The sequence below is a fragment of the Tauraco erythrolophus genome (assembly GCF_009769465.1).
Source record: "Tauraco erythrolophus isolate bTauEry1 chromosome 27 unlocalized genomic scaffold, bTauEry1.pri scaffold_49_arrow_ctg1, whole genome shotgun sequence".
Lineage (NCBI taxonomy): Eukaryota > Metazoa > Chordata > Aves > Musophagiformes > Musophagidae > Tauraco > Tauraco erythrolophus.
The window spans coordinates 383,321-401,376 of NW_028238560.1; the positions used below are offsets into that span (position 1 = coordinate 383,321).

Genomic DNA, 18,056 nt, shown 5'->3' on the forward strand with positions numbered 1-18,056 from the left:
CCAAAACTGACCCTGTCTTCCTTCGTGCTCTGCTCCCAGACTGCTCATGGGGAGGTGTGATTGATGGCGGGAAAGAGGATGATGAGGTCAGGATGCTGGATTTGGCCGCATCTGTGCTGGAGTGCAGAAGGATCACTGCGCACATAAGCTGTCTCTGCTGCTCAGTGACACCAGGAGTTTGCTCCAGGTTCCATCCCAGCCTGTAAGCCTTGCCAAGAGTCACCAGTTCCTGTACTTCTCAGATCGGACTCTCAAGAGCCAAGGACTTATTTTGTGATAGCTTTAATCTGCCTAGCATGCAACCAGAGCGTCTCAGAGAGAATGGTGAAAATGTAATTTTTTTCTGCAAAAACTGTTCTGGAACACTTCCTGGAGAACACTCTTCTGAGAGTCAGAGCAACTTGGATTTGGGAGTCACGCCTGCATACAGGACTTATTCCATGAAAGCCCCAGAGCTGTCAGTGCAGGGGAGCCAGAGAGCTCTGCTTCCCCCATGTAGACAAAACCTAATTTCCAAGAAGAAATTTCCTTAAGAGCCATCTCATATTTCAGGATCTTTTGGTGCTACTTTAATCTCCAATCCACATATTGCAGCCCTATAATAATAATAGTAGTAATAATAATAGTAATAATAATAGTAATAATAATAGCAATAATAATAATAATACCTTTTGTATGTACATAGCACCTTTCATCCAAGGATCTAAATCACAATTACAGCCCCACACATTCCTGTATATTACAGCCCTATAATTCTAAGCCTGCTCAAGTATACAGATTTCAAAGGGAATGTGGATTTCCCCTCCAGCCCAGTCACAGTACCCAACATACTGGAGATGTTTCAAAGGTGTTTTGAAGATGCCTTGGCAGTAGCCAGAGCTAGTCAGAAGAGCCAGAGGAACTCTCTGGAGCCTTTGTGGATTCTTTCTTCCCTTCTCCCAGCCACTCTCTAGTCTCTCTGGAAAGTCAGTGCAGCCATGGGATGAGGATGATGCTCCCATGAGACCCATGTGTTGGTACAGTGGGAGGTGAAAAGATAGAAACAGTGTTGAAAGGAAAAACAAGTGTCAGCACTGGCTCAGCCAGCTGACTTTCAGGCAGAACCCACAGGGTTTTGGTCAAAAGTAAATTCACAGAAGAATTATGCTCTGCTGATAAAAGACATGGGGGCAGATCGTAGAACATGTCATTGTAAGCTCTTTTTTTTTTTTTTTTTTCTTTTTTTTTCTTTCTTTTCTTTTTTTTTTTTTTTAAAGGGTTTGAAGATTTTCAAGTAACTCAAAAATGAAACAAAGTATTCCTTTTTGGGTCAAAGCAAAATGTTTCAGGGATATCCAGAGCCAAACATAATTTGGGGTTTTTTTGCTTTAGTTTTAATTGCATGGGAAACCTGAAGAAAAAATCTATTTGTTTAACCCAAGCCAATCTTTCCTCTCCTTTTTTTGGTACAGCCACAGAGCTGAAATAGCTGCTATTTACCCGCATACATTCAGGAAAAAGTATGCTAAAAGCAAGGTAACTTCCTATAGAAAACAGATTAGATTAAAGAATTAGGGTTTACAGAAGCTCTGGCCAAGCTGCAGTTTACCAGCTTGGTTCACTTCCTCTGCAGAGTTTGCCAGTGTTGCCCACGAGCTTTTAAACAGCTGCTGGATGCGGCTCCAGAGGAGTGTTTCAGTAGCTGCACAGACTTGTGGCTGCATCCGTAAAGCAAGGAGTGATGAGGTCAGAGGATATGAAAGGCAGGGTACAAAGCTGAGAGTTTAGTATTGCATTTCTTCATGTTGTGGCTGAACAAATGCAAAGCTCAAGAACTTTTTAGTAGACTTTTAAAAGATATTTGAGTTCAAAAGGTCCAGACACATGGCTGAAAAGTGCTGAGGGTCTCCAACTATAGCACTGCTTTAATCAGTTGATCTCAAAGTGCATTAGAGTTTATTATTAGTGCTTTAAAGATAGAGAGACCGAGGCACAGAAGAGGAAAGGACTTGTTTGGGGTAAATCATAAGACCGTAACAGAACTAGAAAACCATCCAGGTTTCTCATGCTGCACTCCAGTCCTCTTTCACCACACAAGGGAGCCAAAGCTCATGGGGCACCTGTCTGTTCCTAAAAGTCTGTATCTTTGTGTCCCTCCACCTAGGAGAAGCCCTTTCCACAAAGCATCTGCAAGATCAGTTATCGGAAAGTCATCCCCTGGAAAAGGTATTACTAGGTGAGCCAGAGCACCTCATGGAGGAGCAGGGCAGTTTTCACAGCATGTGCATGCTCATCTCAGACACACCACGCTAACCAGCAGGGGCTGCAACATGTTCCCTCTCCCTCTTTTTTCATAAATCAAGGCTTCCAGCATTCACGCTTTTGTCACTAATAAATCTTGCACTGTCTTATACCACATGAAAGCACAACAATACCTTAACCGACAGGCACTTCCCTGTGCAGGACTGCAGCTGCAAACACAGCCTGCAGCACAAGAACCTGCTGTTTTGGCCCTGAGCTGAAGAGAAGTTAAAGACAGCACATATAGTAAGGCTGTGCTGAGTAAAGTGCCGCATGCTGTTGCCAGAGCACGCGTAAAACTGCTCTGTGCAACAGGCACCTCATTAATCTGTGGAAGTCATTGTCAGAGGAAACTAGTGCAACAACAAAAGTCTTATCTGCACCTGTATTCAAGGTCCTGTCTTGGTTGTGACACCTTTGGTTCTGCAAATACAACTCACTCGACCCTAAATGTCTGTCTCTGTTCTTTGATACCTGGGCCACATGCTGCTCAGGCAGATAACCTCTCAGTCTTGGGACAGAGCCTTGGGACTATATCTGGGACAACAGCTTGGGACAACGTCTGACAACTCCATGCCCCTATGTACAGGGAGAAGAAAGCCTTACAGTGCAGTTGCATGACTCTGCACCTAATTCTTCCCTTGGGAAGTGCTGACTGACCAGCAGCAGACACACTGTTGTCATGCCTGTAGTCAGACTGACTCAGAGTGCTGCCTGGGAAGCCAATGAAATGCTCACACAGCTATTGCCTTTCTCAGCTCTTAGGTACTGGGGAGTCAGTGGGGATCAACTGTGCAGTGGCTGCTGCTAGGAGCAGCTGTAGAAAGAGGGGTAAAGAAAAATTGCAGAGATTTTCCCCTGCAACCAGAGTTTCTTCTCATGTTCTCAGGGAAAGATAGACTATGAATTTCTGTCTAAAAGTGCAAATGCCTTTCCTGATGGTTTCATGCATGACAAGATGAAAATTAGCTTTACTAATGTTAAGTAAAGAATCGGTAAGACTCTTGAAGGTGCAAGACGCAATTACACCTGGAGTCATCCTTATGCAAGATAACCTCCTTGGGAAGTGACTTGTGCCTTCAGATCCTGTAGTTCCCTTGGATCCCTCCATGGTGCTTGGCCACATCTTCTCATTGCACACAGTCACCACGGCCTTGGCTCAACTCATTGCTCCGTGCACAAGGCAAACGTCTGCGCTGGGAGGTAGCACTGGGCAGAGGGACTGTCCCAGGGGTTGGTGGTCTGCAGGGCTCAGTGTCATGTTACAAAATCTCTGAACATGTGTGTGGGGCATCCTCCCAACAGCCCTCCCTGCTGCCATGTGTGCACCTCCCTGCTCTCCCACCCCTTGCAGAGACCATGTTTCCGCTCCCCTTCCACCCCTGCAGTTCCCCCTGCAGCACGCATAGCCCTGGCAGGATAATGCAGTGCTTGGGCTTCACCTTCCCTTTGAACAAAGGGGAATGTTACTAATTGGTACTCCATGGGGATGTTCAGTGCTGGAAACTATCCTGTCTCTCCAGGGTCTCTTTGTAGTGGGACCTGTGGCTGCTTACAAAAGACAGCAGGTTCCCTGAGCAGGTCCTACCCTTACAGGTGTGTCTGACTCGTTCCACTCCCACGGGGGCTGATTTTCATTTCCAAATCCTTCAAAGAGGTTTAAACAGCTACAGGAAGAACTGCAAAAAAGTCAGATGGAGACAGAGAGCTGTTGATACCTCGGGAGACTCCTCTGTCATCCCATGGAGGGGAGGATGCTGGAGAGCTGCCCATCTTCATCACTGTCAGCAAAGCCTATGCTGGTGGAGCTGGGAAAGGTTTTGAATAACCCCTTCCTGGATCCTTGATGCATCCCTGCAAGACTGGAGGCACCACCGTGTTCTCCTCTTGCTCCCCACCACTGGCACAGCTGCTGCCTCCACTCGGGCTAGAGTCTGGCTCTGTTTTGATTTGGCTGCAACACTACATGCTTGTGTTTGTGCTCTTCCTCATGAAGGCTGTTTCTGATCTCTCTTCAGCTCCTGCCAAACTCAAGTCCTTTTCCAAGACCTCAGACCCCTCCCGGCCTCGACAATCCTCTCCTACCCCTTCCTGCTGCTTTTCAGAGCACTGCTGTGATGATTCCTGTCCAGTCCTTGGCTCACTGGCCCCAGCTTCTCTCTGGCTCCCTGTAGCCTCTCCTGGCTCCCTGGTACCCAGGCAGGACCCTGTGCTGTCTACAGGGAGCTCAGCATTGAGCTGCCCTTTGTGTCCCTTTCCCCACTCAGGGCTATTTCTCTGTAGTGCATGAAGCTGGCTGATGCTCCTGTTTCAAGATCCCCAAGGAGCCTGGCCCATGGCAGATGCCTTCTGAGCCGTCTCAGAGCAGCCAAGAGGAGGAGCGACTGTTTGTGCTGTGGGCAGCTATCTCACTGAGACCCAGCCCAGCTTCTCCAAAGACGGACCTGGGGGAGAAGCTTGTTCCATAGCAGTGGAGGCATTTTGTCATCCCGGCTGAAGTTTCTGGGCTCAAGGACAGCAGCACTCACCACCCTGCTGTTGGCAGAGGGTGCTCCCCCGAGAGGGGGTGATGAGGGTCTCTCAGCCCCCACTGCAATGAGCTGGGAAGTGTCGCGCTTTCCTTTCCCCTCTTCCTCCTACTCCCTCCTGCTGCTCCCTGACCCAGGCAGGTGCAGGGGGGGAGAGGCATTTGCAGTTCCATTGCTGTCTTTTGGCACCAGAGCCTCCGCCAGAATCAAAGAGCTTTTCAAAGAAAACCCTAAACTCCTTTAATTGCCAGCTAGAGCTCCTCCCGCACAGATCTAAGGGCCATGAGCTCAGTGTTTTCATTGCCCTCGGCAGATTTATGAGCTTATTCTTCAAGGAAGGGAGAGAGAGAGGGGAGGCTGTGGCATATTACTTAGCCTGGGGGGTTAGGCAGGGAGGAGAGGGGGGAGGATGGAGGAAGGTGTTTGCAATGGAAGCGCACCATGCTGCAGAAAGCCCAGCTCTGGGGCCAGCACTCTCAGGCTTGGTGGAGAGGCACAGCAGGATCAAATGTGAGTGAGGACCAGTCTGATGTGGCTGAAGTCCAGAGCATGTGCAGGTTGAGCACCAGCTCCCTCCCACCCGGCCTCCCTGCACAGCTTGAGGGAAACGTGCCAGCACGGCATGCCTGCTGCTGCCCAGCCATGCCTGCTTCAAGGGACCAGGAGTGGGGCATCCCTCTAAGTGTGAGCAGGAGAGACTGGTCACCCCAGTCCCAACCAGCCTGCCCTGGTTGCAGTTTGCAGAGTGAAGGAGGCAGGAGGCTTACTGGCAGTCACATGCGGCTGTCCACCCCGGAGCACGGCCCAACCCCGCGCACATTCGCTCTAACCACTCCGCTGTGCTGCCTTCCCCACTGCGCTCCGGTCCGCACACCTGCTCCCTGCTTGCCAGGGAACACAGCGCTCGCTGCCAACTGTGAAGCAAGTGCACTAAAGGTCTGGCTGCTCCCTCTCCCACAGAGAGACCTGGGTACCAGCTGCTGGCTTTGGGATTGGGTGGATCATAGAATCATAGAATCATAGAATGGTTAGGGTTGGAAGGGACCTCAAAGATCATCTAGTTCCAACCCCCCTGCCATGGGCAGAGAAATCCTCCACTACACCAAGTTGCCCAAAGCCTCATCCAACCTGGCCTTGAACACTTCCAGGGATGGGGCATCTACAACTTCTCTGGGCAACCTGTTCCAGTGCCTCACCACCCTCTGAGTGAAAAATTTCTTCCTTATATCTAATCTAAATCTCCCCTCTTTCAGTGTGAATCCATTGCCCCTTGTCCTATCACTACACGCCATTGTAAAAAGTCCCTCTCCAGCTTTCCTGTAGGCCCCCTTTAAGTACTGGAAAGCTGCAATAAGATCACCCTGGAGCCTTCTCTTCTCCAGGCTGAACAGCCCCAACTCTCTCAGCCTGTCTTCATAGCAGAGGTGCTACAGCAGGATCATCTTCGTGTCCATCCTCTGGACCCGCTCCAGTAGCTCCATGTCCTTCTTGTGTTGGGGACTCCAGAGCTGAACACAGTATTCCAGGTGGGGTCTCACGAGAGCAGAGCAGAGGGGCAGAATCACTTCCCTCGACCTGCTGGCCACGCTTCTTTTGATACAGCCCAGGACACGGTTGGCTTTCTGGGCTGCCAGCGCACATTGCTGGCTCATGTTGATCTTATCATCCACCAGCATTCCCAAGTCCTTTTCCTCAGGGCTGCTTCAATCCATTCTCTGCCCAGCCTGTACTTGTGCTTGGGATTGCCCTACCCACGTGCAGGACCTTGCACTTGGCCTTGTTGAACTTCATGAGGTTCTCACAGGCCCTCCTCTCCAGCCTGTCAAGGTCCCTCTGGATGGCATCCCTTCCCTCCAGCGTGTCCACAACACCACACAACTTGGTGTCATCTGCAAACTTGCTGAGGGTGCACTCAATCCCACTGTCCATGTCTCCAACAAAGATGTTAAATAGCACTGGTCCCAGTACTGACCCCTGAGGAACACCACTCGTCACAGGCCTCCACGTGGACATTGAACCGTTGACCACAACTCTTTGAGTGTGACCATCCAGCCAATTCCTTATCCACTGAGTGGTCCATCCATCAAAACTATGTCTTTCCAGTTTAGAGACAAGGATGTCGTGTGGGACAGTATCAAATGCTTTGGATAAGTCCAGGTAGACGATGTCAGTTGCTCTTCCCCTATCCATCAATGCTGTAATCTCATCATAGAAGGCCACCAGATTAGTCAGGCAGGATTTGCCCTTAGTGAAGCCATGTTGGCTGTCACCAATCACCTCCTTATTTTCTACGTGTCTTAGCATAGTCGCGAGGAGGATCTGCTCCATGATCTTGCTGGGCACAGAGGTGAGACTGACTGGCCTGTAGTTCCCTGGGTCTTCTTTTTTTCCCTTTTTAAAAATGGGGACTATGTTTCCTCTTTTTCAGTCATTGGGAACTTCACCAGACTGCCATGACTTCTGAAATATGATGGATAGTGGTTTAGCCACTTCATCAGCCAGTTCCCTCAGGACCCGGCTGATCAGATCCTGCGTCTCACCTCCTGCAGCCCCGCCCTGACAGTGCCCCACCAACAAGCAGACATCTGCTCACATCCGGTGCCACAGACACCCTGCTGCCACTTCTGAACAGCCCTGCAAAGGATGCCTCTTTCCATCTGAGCTCAAATCTTGGGAAGGACCCAGCCATGACCTGTGGTACTACATCCACTGCCCTCTACCCTGTCATCCCCAGCACTGCCTGTTATAGCTAGAAGAATTTGGGGTCTGCAATCCTTGCTTGTGGACCAGCCGCTCTCCAGAGAGCACAGTGTCCCATAAATCTCAACAGCATCCACACTGGGACAGAAGCCAAGCAAAGCAAAACACTGCTGGACTCAAAGCAGTTTTAGCTCACGATATGAAGTGGTAAAAGGGATCAGAGCTTATGGTAGAGAAGTGGGATGGAAGATGATGAGGTAAGAAGAACTGCCATGACCCTGAAAGAGTCATCTCATTGGAAATTCAAAGACTTCAACGTTTCCTTTCTCCTGAACCCAGAACAAAGAGTCAACATGTCAATATTTAGAACAGAACACAAAAAAATCAATATATTGTGTTTTAGAAACATCAAGATGATTTGCTTTGATAGTTTTGGAGTCCTGCATTGTGAATATTAAATTGCCTATGGGTAAACATAACATCAGCATGTGAAAATAGGTAAATGGAAAGTTTTTTCAAAAAAATCACCATGAAGTGAAAACATTTAAATAACCTTTCTTGATTTAACTTGTTACTACATTTCTCCCATTCTCAGTCTCACAAGCACCAGTTCATTTTCATTAAGCTTTTCTTTTTCAATGAAATTAAGCACTGCTTGGAAAATCATCCCACCAAATGCGCTCTTCTGGCAGCCTACAACTGACCTCGCTATTAATGGTCCTGCAATTCTGGCTTTTCTCTGAGCACCACCAATATCCCCCAGACACTGGCTCTCTCAACAATACTTTTTGTGCTTACTGGGGGTTTCAGCATGTTCCCGCTGCTTTGCCCTATGCCTTGAGCCCAGGCTTACCATGCAGCATCTGTAGCACCAAGCTCATGACAGTAACAAAGGGATGAAGATCCTCTACTCTCTGACTGCTAACCAGAAGTTCTCTGAGCACTGCGTGGGCCAGGGGACCAGGCAATTTCAGCTGCTGGCTGTGATAAGGGTCACACGATGACTGGGGGATACAAAAGGCTGTTTGGAAGCATATGCCCAGTAGCTGTGGCTTTTCCAGGTTGCTTTTCAGTTTCTCTCACAAGCTGGTCTCAAGCTGTGCCTGATTCCAAATCTGCTCAGTTTGGTTTTCTCCTCATTACAGGCTGGGGATCACAGGGGCAGGAATTACACTGCTTCTGGTTAGCTTTCATCTGCCTTCTCCAGAAGAGAAAAATCAGCCAGAGTCAGTGCCAGGCTCGCTACCAGCAGCTCTCCCTGGTACCTGTGACTTGGGCAGGTCTTGGGTTAGCCCAGCCTACTTAGGTATCCCAAAGTGTCGGTGTTCTTTAGTGCTAGGAGATGCTGCCCAGTGGGATCTTCATTGCAACATGCCAGCAAAAAGCCACTGTCAGCCACAGGAGACCCTGAGGTAGTAACTGGGGTGCAGGGTAATTTGAGTTGAATCCAGGCAGCCTGACCTTAAAGCCCCCTTAAATCCTGCTGGCAAGGATGCAATAAGGATGCAGAACACACCTGTGTCCTTGTGGAATGCCTGTACGGAGTCAGCAGGCTCTGCAGATGGTCTTTGTAGGGACCCTTTGGAGGAAACCAAATCCCTGAAGGTGGGAAACTCTTATTATCCTTGATACTTTAGCAATGAAAAAAAAAAAGCCTCAAAGCTGTGAAATGGCAAACATAAACCCCTGAACCCACTTCAGAGTGTATGTCAGAGCCCAGCTCTTCTCATGCTTCTCATCAGCCTTACCTCTCACATCTGAGACCCCGTGCTCATAGATGTTTCTTCTTGCTCTTGCTATGGCTGCAGTTCTCCCAGGTGTGCTGGGCATTTCCAAGGGCAAGGCTGTGGACTTCTGGCCATGTAGGGCAGGAGTGGCATGTCCCATTAGTCTTCCAGTAGGGAAAAAGATCAAGCAGAGAGACAGCGCTAAGTGCATCAGTCTGGCCACCAGGACGCAGGGGTGGCTTTGGAAATCCTGTGCTCTATCATGGCTTGAGACATGACAAGGTGACCCGCTTAGTGGATAAGGGAAAAAGCATGGATGCTGTCTACATGGACTTTAGTGATGCCTTTGACACCATTTCCGACAGCATTCCCCTGAAGAAAATGGCTGCTCGTGGCTTGGACAGGTGTACTCTTCACTAGGTAGAAATTGGCTGGATGGCCAGGCCAGGAAGGACTTAATTTACACTTTGCATTGAGATTTGGTGCTCTCTGCATTATTCGGTTGCTCCCTCTGTCTCCCCAGGGTATGTGACTGTCACCTAATACCCAAAGGCAAACAGAGGTCCCTGTCATCCCCGCAGGACATCCCATCTCCTTGTCAGCCCCCTGCAAGCCCAGTCACCCCTTCAGCCCCAACACCCCCCCACGCAGCTGCAATGCCTGCCCAGGCTCCTACGGATCAGCTACTAGTCTTGTCCCACTACTGGACTCCTCTGTCAGCTCTTGGGGTGCTTCCCATCTTCAGGGGGGCTGTGGTGGGGTCTGTCCTCATTTTTCCCAAGGTGGGGGATGCAGAGAGTAGAGTCTGGGACAGACAAGTAGAGAGGGTTTTGGGCTGCCTTCAATGTTTCTGCTTGTTGTGCTCCAGGCGTCAGCTGCGGCTCTGTAGTCGGCCTTCGAACTCTGCTGCCTCACCTGCCCAGAGTTTTGTGGGTGCTTAGAAAATGCAAATATCAAGAAAGAAGCATCTTAACCCACTCTTTCTCTGCACTGGATGCAGCGTTGTGTGACCAGGGAAGAGTCTGCCTGGTTTCATGTCAGAGCATTCCTGCCTCCTGCGGATCCCTGTCAGGGATCTATGCTGCACCTGATCCCAGAGGGCAGCTCAGAGGACAGCATGGGTGATGTGGTGCCCTGGCCCTACACTCCCGGTGGAATGCTAAATTCCAGGTAGTGGCTCAAAATATCTCTGCAAGGTGAGAACAGCCCTGAGAGCTCCTGATCCCATTTTCCTCAATGGAAACAGTGTGGGGAACAAGAAGCTTTCTGTCTGGGCAGTCTCCTGAGATGCCTGGTGATACCCAGGAGCAGCCAGACTCTGTGCTGCTCTTTCTTCGCCCAAATCCTGCTGTGACAGCAACAGCCTGACAACCTCATCAGCTGTCTTGTGTCCTGAGCCTTTGCTGGCTTTCCAGGACAGAGCAGCAGTATTGCATGTAGTGAGCTGGGCAGTGACTGCCTGCCTTCACTGCAAGGTGTGCATGGGGCCAGGGACAAGGCCACAGTGGTCACCAGTGCTTCTGGGGTTGGGGCACAGAGCAGAGGTAGAGCCTGACCCCTCCATGGTGCTACGGGGACCTGAGACCCTGGGGAAGGGGGGGATGGTTCATCCAGCTGAACTTGGAGCCATGGTGCTACTGGTGTCTGGTACTCTACAGCTTTGTGTCCTTCATCCTTATCACTTCCACTGCAGTATCCCCATTACCGTGCATGCTTTCCTCCCCTCATTGCAATACTCCCTGCTCCACTCGCATCCCATGCTATACTAATATGAGTTGGTTTGACCACTCTTCACAAAAGAAGGTGAAATGGAGTGTGGAATCATACACACGGTTACCGTTGGGGCCCGGCCTTCATGATTTAAGCCTGTGTTATTGAGGAAGCTGGAAAACACCGATAAAGAGGGTAAAAGAGAAAACGGAGTGTGAACAGCTGGTGCAGGGAGTGTGAGAAGCTGACATGGGGAGTATGGGAATTTGATATAGAGTGTGTGAGAAAATGATGTTTAGTTTAGCAGGTGGAAAATAGCTCCTTTTTAGGCATAGCCAATAGTAAAGTTAAAATAGGTGCGTGCACTATTGTTTGTAACCAATCACAGCTGGGTGAGGGGCGCGTGGGCACATTGTGGCTGGAGTAATAATCTATAAAAGCTGCCTGTAAAATAATAATAAGGGTCACTCTGCTATCACATCTACGGAGTCCGTGCATTCAGCCGTCGCAATGGAGGAATGTTATTGCTGTCTTTAATTACCAATTGGGAGGGTGTAGAGAAGACAGAGCCAAACTCTTCTCAGAGGGAGCTGCACAGGGGAAGAATGAGAAGTAACGGGCAGAAGCTGGAACATGGGAAATTGCAACTGGATATTAAGAAAAACATTTCCCATGAGGATGGTAAAAAATGGGAAAAGGGTGAGGGAATCTTAGAGATACTAAAAATCCTACTGGACAAGATCCTGACAAACCTCACAAGCTGGACCTGTTTTGCACAGGAGTATGGATCAGAGACCTCCAAAGGTGCCTTCCTGCCTAAGATATTTTATGATTATGGGAAATCCTTCCAGTTTCTCCCTGTGTCTCTTAGTCCAGGCTGGCGATAAGGCACTGCAAGATGTGTCATTTCCTACCTGTACATGTACAGGTTGGTCAGGGGGTGTGTGTGCTGTCTGGCCAGCTGACCTGAATGCATGACCATGATGTCACTGCTGTCATCTTTCCACCTGTGGGTACTACTGAGGTGTCCTCTGCTGAGTACCAGGACTCCATTTCTTTGAGCCCTGTATTTCCTGCCAGCTATGATTGGATGGGTCAGAGTGTCCCTAGGAGGGACCTGGCAGGCACCAGCAACATGGTGTCTTTTTTTTTTTTTTGTGACATAGGAGCAGCCTCACCAGATTGAGAGTATCCCTTCACCTCCCAGCATTGCCCCCAGTTCCCATTGCCAGGGGCTTGTAGCCAAACACAGGGGGGTTGATAGGGGTCAGGATGCAATCCCAGGGCAGTGGGACCATTCTGTGCTGAGCACCTGCACCCAATAAATAATAGTCCTGTTCCCAATGCTTAGGCAGTGGGTGATGGGCATGGGGACAGCCAGGGACTGCACCCCCTCAGACCATGCAATATGGCACTTCCATAGCCCAGGGAATCTGAGATGAGGTTGCTCAACCAAGTCACACCAAGGGCTTTCAGTGGTGTGGGAGATCGAAGCTTGGCTAATACTCTGATTACCAAGCAGCTCTTCCCATTTCCCTGGCATCCTCCATGCCCCTTTGTGCAGTCTCCTCTCTGCTGCCCGGGAGCCTTCCCCTTTGCAGCAGCTCCAGTTTCCTAGAATCATAGAATGGTTAGGGTTGGAAGGGACCTCAAAGATTATCTAGTTCCAACCCCTCTGCCATGGGCAGGGAAACCCTCCACTACAACAGGTTGCCCAAAGCCTCATCCAACCTGCCTTGAACACTTCCAGGGATGGGGCATCTACAACTTCTCTGGGCAACCTGTTCCAGTGCCTCACCACCCTCTGAGTGAAAAATTTCTTCCTTATATCTAATCTAAATCTGCCCTCTTTCAATTTAAATCTATTGCCCCTTGTCCTATCACTACACGCCATTGTAAAAAGTCCCTCTCCAGCTTTCCTGTAGGCCCCCTTTAGGTACTGGAAAGCTGCAATAAGATCACCCTGGAGCCTTCTCTTCTCCAGGCTGAACAGCCCCAACTCTCTCAGCCTGTCTTCATAGCAGAGGTGCTCCAGCCCTCTGATCATCTTCGTGTCCCTCCTCTGGACCCGCTCCAGCAGCTCCATGTCCTTCTTGTGTTGGGGACTCCAGAGCTGAACGCAGTATTTCAGGTGGGGTCTCACGAGAGCTGAGTAGAGGGGCAGAATCACTTCCCTCGACCTGCTGGCCACACTTCTTTTGATACAGCCCAGGATACGGTTGGCTTTCTGGGCTGTCAGCGCACATTGCCGGCTCATGTTGAGCTTCTCATCCACCAGCATTCCCAAGCCCTTTTCCTCAGGGCTGCTTCAATCCATTCTCCACTCAAATTTTAAAATACAATTTCCTTATGCACTCTCAGCTTGCTGCTGTCCTCTCCAGAAAGCCCCCATCAGCTCCAGCCCATCTTTGTCTCCAGCCCTCAAAAGCAGCGCTTCTACATATGGCTCTGGCTGTGGAAGACAGAGACGTGGTATTTGACGCACCGCTGTCAGGACTTATTGGCACATCAGCTAAAGTTTAATTCTGCTCTCTGAATAGCTCAACTCTTTTGGGCTGATATAGGCCCTAGGGTCTCTGAACATAGCTGAACAGGATCTGATCTTTAGTGTTTCATGACTGAATTCTAAGGCCAGGCTAAGACACAGTTCACCCCCCAAAATATGTCACACACTAAGAAGCTCTTTGCCAGCCCCTGTGTGATGAGCCAGGCAGGATGGTCTGTGCTGTTCCAGATAAATGGGCTGTTAGGACCAACATGAGCCCTGATTGAGTTCAGGCTGCCTGCAGGAGCAATGCAGGCAGCAGGGACCTGTCAGCTAAAATGGACAATCCCCACCTGAGTCAGCTGCCTGGACTCCCTCCAGGGCTACCAACAAGACACCAGTGTGTCTAAATGCCTATTGGAGAGATGTCTCTGGGAAGAGTTTACTTGCTTCTCTCCCTGACCACAACTGCAAGCTCCCCAATGATGCCTCCACTGGAAAAGCTTGGTTTTGGATGGGTGATTCCACCTGGAGGATCCCTGGATCAGGCTCAAGTTCAGGGAGGTGCAGGAGTGAGCAAGGACAGCATTCTTGGAGAGAGATAGATACGGTGGAGGCACAGTGGTGTCAGGATGGGGCATGAATGCAAGCTCATTAGTGGTGAGGCAGTATCTAATCAGAGGTTATTACAAGGATCCTTTATTTTGCACCTGAGAGAGTCCTGATCTTTACAGAAAGGAGTACCAGTAATTTGCTTAGAAGATGGGGCATGGAGCAAAGGAGCTGGAGAGTTTTGGGAGCACCTGCCCTTCAGCTCCATGCTCCTCATTGCCATTACAAGGCTCACTCTTCAGCACTTGCAGATCTCAAAAAAAAATCTAGACATTTCTTTACATATTTAAAGCCCGAATTTACATGAAGAGCTTAGATCTCTCTCAAATATTTGTACTTTCTACAAAATTTATGCTGATCTGCTTTGAAAAATCAGCCCTCACTGCACACCTTATAACTGAGAAACTAACCTCATGTGACTTACTGAAGGTAGCCTAAGAAGGTAGTGACATAAACAGAGCTCTCCGGTCCCCCTCCAATAATTCCCAGTTCATCTTGCCTTCCTACATCTGTTATTTGTTAATTCACAGCAGTGTTGAACGGGTCGGTAGCAAATGCGCTGTTTTCCCCTAAATAGGTCCAGCCCTAAGGGGAGAAGGAAAACTCTGGACCCTCCAACACCTCCCTGCCTCGAACGCCCGGATTTTGCTCCCGGAGAGCCCCTCCAGCCGGCCGGCCCTGCGCGGTGACGGGCCGGGGCGGCGGCAGCGCCGCGGCGCCTCCGGCAAACGGCTGCCGCGGGCGCCCCCGTGCGAACGGGGCCGGGCGGTGCCGCGGCCCGCGGGGGAGCGCGGGGCCCCGGCCAGGGGCGCGCTCCCAGCGCGGCGGTGCGGCGGCGCGGGCCGGAGACGGATCCCAGCCGAGTGCGGCCAGGAGCAGGAGCAGCCGCAGCCACCTGCCTTCCCAGGCCAGGAGCATCTCTAAGCACCCACCCGCGGGGGTCCGTGCACAGGGCACCCACCCGCGGGGGTCCGTGCACAGGGCACCCACCCGCGGGGGTCCGTGCACAGGGCATCCGCCGCCCAGGCCTCTGTATCCCGTCTCTTGCCTGGTCAGGGTAAAAGCGGCAGTGAGAGCCATTTACCATCACGGTGCCCCTTGGTTCGTGCAGCGGAACTCTCTGCGGCTCACAGTCCAGGGGACAACTCTGCAGAGCTGACGGACAGCACGTTCTCTGCAGAGCTGGGGCCACGGGGACCCTGTCTTGCCGATGACTGCAAAGGTGGAGTGGGTGCCTCACAGTGCTGCCGCTTGCCCTTGCAGTAGCGTCAGTGCTGCAAAGCTCTGCAGCCTCCCACCCTTACAGCCCACATGTTTTTAACCACCTCCATCAGGACATGCTCAAGAGCTGTAGTGACTTTTCACTCACAGGCAGCTGGCTCCAGACTTAGCCCCAGTGTGTGTGCAGGGTGGGAATAGCTCTATACAGGACCCAGCTCACAAGAAGTGCTCTGTGGTTCCCTCTCCCAGGGAAATACAGCTTGCATTACATAGTTATCTCATCTTCCACCCTCTGCAGCAAAAATCATCCTCTCCTGCCACATTTCTTTCTCAGCTGATCCAATACAGCTCTGACCATGCGATGGTTGGCACAAGACGTAAAGCAATCAGCTCCTCAGGGCAAGCAGGATGATCTCTTATCCAGTTGTGGCAGCTTCAACCTGGCTTTGCAAAGCCCTTTCTGAGCAAATTAGGGTGCTCAGCTTTAATAGTTGAGTAACTGCAGCTCATGACAATCCAGAACACCAGAAAACTAGCAACACGGTCCATATGTCACCCCCAGCCACAAGCCCCCTCTCAGCACAATGAGCACAAAACAAACATCCCACACACTGCTTGGGAGCTATCAGTTGTCCTCAACTGATTGCGGTACACACGGCTTCCCTTGACAGCTCCATAGCTGCATCCCCAGCTGGGAAAGCCAGAGTCCTTACCAGTCTACCTACCACACAGCTGAGGCTATCACCCTTTCTTTCAATAAACAGACCAAGCATCTTCCCCAGGGCCAACTTGTCTCCCTGAGGGAAGTGTTTCCTCTCATGGTCAAACCCTGAGATTCTTCCAGAGAGCCTCCTGCTCACTTTGGGGACAACCTCAGTCCTCACTAGTCAGATGGCACCACTGAAACGCCTCTGGGGCTAAAAAACGAACTCACTGGTCCCTGTAGCAGTTTAACCCTTTGAGTTATCAGAAATGATGAGAAACATTCAGAAAATTAAAAATTTTTAAATACAGAAAAAAAACACTCTAAAACAACAAAAAAAAACCCAACACCCTACCAAAGCCCCCACACTCCTTGTAAGACTTTAATATTCATTTTAAAGAGGTAACTTGGACACTGCTAGTGGCTAGCTCAATCCAAACCCCCAAAAGCCATGAGCTATCACAGCTATTGAAATGTTTGACAGAAGGATCTCAGAGCAGTTTGCACTAATTGCTCAGTATAAATGCTACATTATGTCTCAGACAATCAGAATCTACCCAGCAAATCAGCTCCTCTGATCCACTGTAATCAAGAAGCAAAGCATGCATAACATCACAATATAAACAGCGTTTGCAGAGGGGTGCAGGGAGGAGGGGGAGCTGGCTTAGCCTGGCAGGTCCTGAAGTAATAGCTGCCCTTTTTGTTGTTGTTTTCTTTTGTTTCTAATTTCTAGAGGAAATTTAATTTCAGAAAAATGTGGCACAAACTTCCAAGCTGGAGGAAAGCTTCAGCTGGCGAAGGAGTCCAGAGAAAGCGCTGCAAAAGAAAAAGCAAGGGCTGTACTTACAGGTAAGCTGTTAGAGGGCTCAGGTTGGGAGGGACCTCCGAAAGCCCCAGCTCAGAGCAATCCACTGAGAGCATGACGCCGTCCTCTTCACAGTGGCACTGGGGTGGGCACAAGGGCGCAGCACCTTGCTCTGCAGGCATCGCCTGGAAGCGGGCAGAGGAGGCCAGAAGAACACCCCAGAAGAAGAGCTTGTCCATCCTCGCCCTGGCTGCAGCCGCAGGGACGGTGCGAGGAGCTGCCAGCTTGCCCCAAACCCAAGGCTGAGCTGAATGGAGGGGAGTGACCCCACTGCCTCGCATGCAGCGGACAGGGTATCTCCCGCAGGTCGGAGTGTGGTAAGGATGCAGCCAGGGAATGGAAGGCATTGTTGAATGATCTTGGTTATTGGGTTTCAAGGGCTGGGCAGGGGCGTGAGACACTCCAATGGGAGGAGTTAAACTTTCTACTCTTTCCCTCTCTCTCTCTCTCTTAGAGCTGGCAGGAATTTCATTCAAAGGGAAGAAAGGCGTGGGGTGGGGGGGAAGAAGAAGAAAGAAACCTCAACAAATAAAGACCTGTTCATAGCTCTGGGACCTGTGCTTGTTTTGCAACAATGTTTTTGTGAGATAGCAGGGCAGGGGAAGGCAAAGCTGGCTCTGGCAGGGCAGAGGAGCATAAATAGGGCGGCAGGAGTACCAACCAGCACTTCAAGGGCTCCAGACTTTGGGACGCTGAAATATAACCCCAGATAAAGGACTCTGTGTGTCTGTGCTGACTGCTAAACCCAGCTGCAACTGGAAAGTCAGGGTGCAGCTGAAGAGAAGGGAGTGAGGAGCTCACAACGAGCTGTTTGCTAGGAGCGACCATTCCCTGGGATGTAGGTCTGCCCATCCTGTGGTCCGGCCCTCACTCACGAGCAGCCCCGTTGCTATCCCCATGCCTGGGGCAGGGACTGGGTGGGAGGGGCAGAGGCTGAAGCAGCAGCGTCATGGTGCTGAGCTCAGTGGAGGACATCTCCAGAGAGCTCTCCAGGACAGCGAGACTTGTTGCTCTTGCAGCTGCGCTACTTGCTATAGTTTTGCTCAGATCAAGGTCAGGCACATGTGTGAGCTGCCTTTGCAGGAGCTGCACAGCACTGATGCTGGGAACGGGTGGTTGGTTTGCTCCAAGAGCTCTTTCTAACCTTGAGTAAAGTGGTCAGAGGTCAAAGTAGAGGAATAGTCTGTTGAGTAGGGGCTTGAAGCCATGTCATCTGGAGCTCCAT

At 50.5% G+C, this 18,056-nt stretch overlaps 1 protein-coding gene across 1 annotated transcript in view; it reads right to left on the minus strand.

Moving 5' to 3' along the window:
- LGR6 (leucine rich repeat containing G protein-coupled receptor 6) overlaps window positions 1–17,178 on the minus strand; it is a 155,904-nt gene extending 138,726 nt beyond the window's left edge. Inside the window, exon 1 of the mRNA XM_086630321.1 lies at window positions 16,814–17,178. Coding sequence (XP_086486447.1) covers window positions 16,814–17,178 — 365 coding nt within the window. The remainder of the gene's footprint in view (window positions 1–16,813) is intronic.
- Between the last annotated feature and the right edge of the window lie 878 nt (window positions 17,179–18,056).